Source organism: Condylura cristata, unplaced genomic scaffold (assembly GCF_000260355.1).
Source record: "Condylura cristata isolate star-nosed mole 26May11 unplaced genomic scaffold, ConCri1.0 scaffold00002, whole genome shotgun sequence".
In the NCBI taxonomy this organism is placed as follows: Eukaryota; Metazoa; Chordata; class Mammalia; order Eulipotyphla; family Talpidae; genus Condylura; species Condylura cristata.
Window position 1 is genome coordinate 542207 of NW_004567103.1, and position 1710 is coordinate 543916.

Here is a 1710-nt window from a genome sequence, read left to right on the forward strand (position 1 = left end):
GACCCCGGCCCAGACCCCGGCCCAGACCCCGGCCCTGACGTCAGTCCCAGACCCCGGCCCAGACCCTGGCCCCGACGTCAGTCCAGACCCCTGTCGAGATGCCAGGTAGATCCCAGCCCAGATCCCAACCAGATCCCAGTCCAGACCACGCTCCAGACCCCATTCCAGGTCCTCGACCAGGTCCTGGCCCAGATCCTGCTCCGGCCCCCGCTGCAGGCCCGGCCCCGCTCCCAGGCCCTGCCACGGCAGGACTCCCCTCCGCCCCGCCTGAGACCCCCTGCTTTTCCCTTCCAGTCTGTAACCTGGATGTGATTCTGGGCTTCGACGGCTCAAGCAGCCAGAACGTCTTCGTGGCCCAGAAGGGCCTGGAGCCCAAGGTGGACCTCGTGCTGAACAGGATCAGCCAGATGCAGAGGGTCAGCTGCAGCGGCGGCCAGAGCCCCTCGGTGCGCGTGTCGGTGGTGGCCCACTCGCCCTCGGGGCCCGTGGAGGCCTTCGGCTTCGCCGAGTACCGGCCGGAGCTGCTGGAGAAGTTCCGGGCCATGCGCAGCCAGCACCCCTACGTCCTGACGGCCGACACGCTGAAGCTGTACCAGAGCAAGTTCAGGTCGGCCCCGGCCGAGAGCGTGAAGGTGAGCCGGCGCCCCGCCCCGCCCTGCCCCGCCCCGCCGTCTCCAGGAACAAGCTCCCGCAGGCCTGCGGGGTAACGCCATCCTCGCTGCTGTGCTTGGTCGTGAGCCGAGCCCTGACACCCCCGGTCACCGGCACCCCGCAGCCACGGCTCGGCCGCTCCTCGCCAGGGCCGTTTCTCCGCCGTGGGATGGGGGCTCCAGCCGCCTCCTCTCCCAGCTTCTTAGGGGTCTGCTGCCGCCTCCCTCCCTCCCTCCCGCTTTCCTTCCCGCCCACAGGGCGCTTACTGATGGAACATGGCTTAGGTCTCCCTGCGTCCCTCCCCTTCTCCGGGGGTCTGCATGGGGTGTGGCGGCTCCTCATCCTGGCCGCGGGGGGCTGGGAGGTCCCTGCCCTGGTCGCGGTGGGGGGGGGGCGGGAGGCCCCTGCCCTGGCCACCAGGAGGTCCGTGCCCTGGCCATGGGTGGGGGGGCTGGGAGGACCCTGCCCTGGCCACTGGGAGGTCCCTGCCCTGCCCTGGCCACCGGGAGGTCCCTGCCCTGGCCGCGGGGGAGGGGGCGCTGGGAGGTCCCTGCCCTGGCCACCGGGAGGCCCCTGCCCTGGCCGCGGGCGCCGGGAGGTTCTGTGTGCTGGACGTGAGCTGGTCTTGACTCGCCTTTTGGTCTCAGGTGGTCATTCACTTCACCGACGGGGCGGACGGAGACATGGCCGCCTTACGGACAGCTTCAGAGCAGCTCCGGCAGGAAGGTAGGTCCAGCTTGCTTGGCCACAGGGAGCAGGCTGGCGGAGGGCCCGTCTGCGGGAGAGAGGGCTCCCTCCCGTCGGAGCCGTGGCTGGGTCGCTGGGCCTGTCCCTCGCTGCCCCGGCTCCCTGCGGAGTCCGGGCTGGGCCCGGGGGCACACACCTTCCGGGGCCCCAGAAAGCGGGGGACTCTGGTTCGCTCGCTGCGCCGGTAAGCCAGGAGCTCATCTGCAAGGACCACGGTGGGGCCTGGGCGCGGTGTCACGGCTCAGAGATTCGGCGCTTGGGGGGACGCGCGCCCCGTCGAGGCCAGCGCCCAGGGGCGAGAGCGGGCGGCTC

At 71.6% G+C, this 1710-nt stretch overlaps 1 protein-coding gene across 1 annotated transcript in view; it reads left to right on the forward strand.

Moving 5' to 3' along the window:
• The window catches only part of COL6A3 (collagen, type VI, alpha 3), an 83985-nt gene that overhangs the window by 38036 nt on the left and 44239 nt on the right, over nucleotides 1–1710 (forward strand). The window contains exons 9-10 of the mRNA XM_012725152.1: nucleotides 295–632; nucleotides 1299–1582. Of these exons, the coding sequence (XP_012580606.1) occupies nucleotides 295–632; nucleotides 1299–1582 (622 nt within the window). The remainder of the gene's footprint in view (nucleotides 1–294; nucleotides 633–1298; nucleotides 1583–1710) is intronic.